At 50.4% G+C, this 1261-nt stretch overlaps 2 protein-coding genes across 2 annotated transcripts; both read right to left on the reverse strand.

Moving 5' to 3' along the window:
• Positions 1 to 388: 388 nt before the first annotated feature.
• Positions 389 to 853, reverse strand: PPTG_12199 (hypothetical protein; the record flags this gene model as incomplete). The annotated part of the gene is made up of 1 exon (XM_008907900.1): positions 389 to 853. The coding sequence occupies one exon, from the start codon at positions 851 to 853 to the stop codon at positions 389 to 391; it is 465 nt and encodes a 154-aa protein (XP_008906148.1).
• A 114-nt stretch (positions 854 to 967) lies between these two features.
• Positions 968 to 1261, reverse strand: PPTG_12200 (hypothetical protein; the record flags this gene model as incomplete). Its single annotated transcript, XM_008907901.1, has 1 exon — positions 968 to 1261. The coding sequence occupies exon 1, from the start codon at positions 1256 to 1258 to the stop codon at positions 968 to 970; it is 291 nt and encodes a 96-aa protein (XP_008906149.1). The 5' UTR covers positions 1259 to 1261.

Genomic DNA, 1261 nt, shown 5'->3' on the forward strand with positions numbered 1-1261 from the left:
TAACAACTCCTACCGCATCAGGCGCGCACCCTGACGCCACAAGCGCCTGTCCTCAGTGGCGCATGGGTGTGAACCCTTTGATCAAGTTTATATTGGCTTCGGGTGCAGACGATGGGTGCGCACCCATAGCACTGCATGAGTAGTTCGCTAGCCTAGGTAGTAGCCAGCAGAAGCCAGGATTTATCTCATTCAAATTCAATCCGTTCACATTTTACTTCAAAGGACTCAAGTAGCTACGGCAAACCGATGTCGATGACGGACATGCCGTTGAGCCGGACGCACAGTACGTTGCCGCACCCTTACGCATTGAATGCGTACCAAGCTCGTCGCGGTCAACCCCACGTCGATGTAGTTCCTCAGCCACGCAATCACGATCTAAAAGTCGCTGTCAACATTTACGAAACCTCTCACACTGGTTACTACCAGGAAATAAGCGATCAGAGCCATCGAATGACGAGGTAGCCCAAAATATTGCCAAAGCTAGCACGGGACAGATAGCTGGTCGTAACGGATTGACGTGGATGTGTCTTGGGTCACGAGGTCTACGGCCTTCTCGGTCGTTTTTCTGGTGTGCAAAGTACACACACAGGTCATCTCCACTCCACTCCATGTGGCCGTGGCGAATGCCAAAAGCGTTTGCAGATCTACACATGAGATTCCAAGAAATTACCATGTACGCCCTCGCAAATAGCATGTCCTTTGATGTTTGTTGGAGGAGCTGCTCACAGAAAAAAATATATAGCTCAAAAGAAAGTGGATCCTTGCCACTTTTTGCACGAGCTTCTCCTCGCGCTGCTGCAATAGCCATTTCCCGTTTGAGCCCCTTGAAATACTGGCGCAAATCTTTCTCCATTACTGCAGACATTTCACATCCATAGTCACGATAGAGGTTGAATAGACCGGCACGATGAGTGTTTGGCGCCGAGAAGCTAAGAGTACTACCGTCGCGCTTCTCCAGCGTTAATAGTCAAGCCTCAAAGACGTCTGACTGTAGCACATCAAACTGAAGAGGTGGGTTAGCCTCGTCGAGGTTTAGATGAGTCTTCAGCCGCTTCCTGAGCTGTTTGATTGAGAGATCCGATACGTCACCTAGACGCTGAGCGAAGGCAGGTGTCATTAGTTGGGGTTTGTGGAGGACAACCCAGGCAACAAATCGACCGTAGGAGTTTTGGTACACAGCTCGTGAGCGCGCGCTCACCGTGTTGCGTTTAATCTCCGCCACTTTCTTCTCCAGCTGGCTCCAATTGACGTTCGTCATGGT

The sequence above is a fragment of the Phytophthora parasitica genome (assembly GCF_000247585.1).
Source record: "Phytophthora parasitica INRA-310 unplaced genomic scaffold supercont2.28, whole genome shotgun sequence".
Classification (NCBI taxonomy): domain Eukaryota; phylum Oomycota; class Peronosporomycetes; order Peronosporales; family Peronosporaceae; genus Phytophthora; species Phytophthora nicotianae.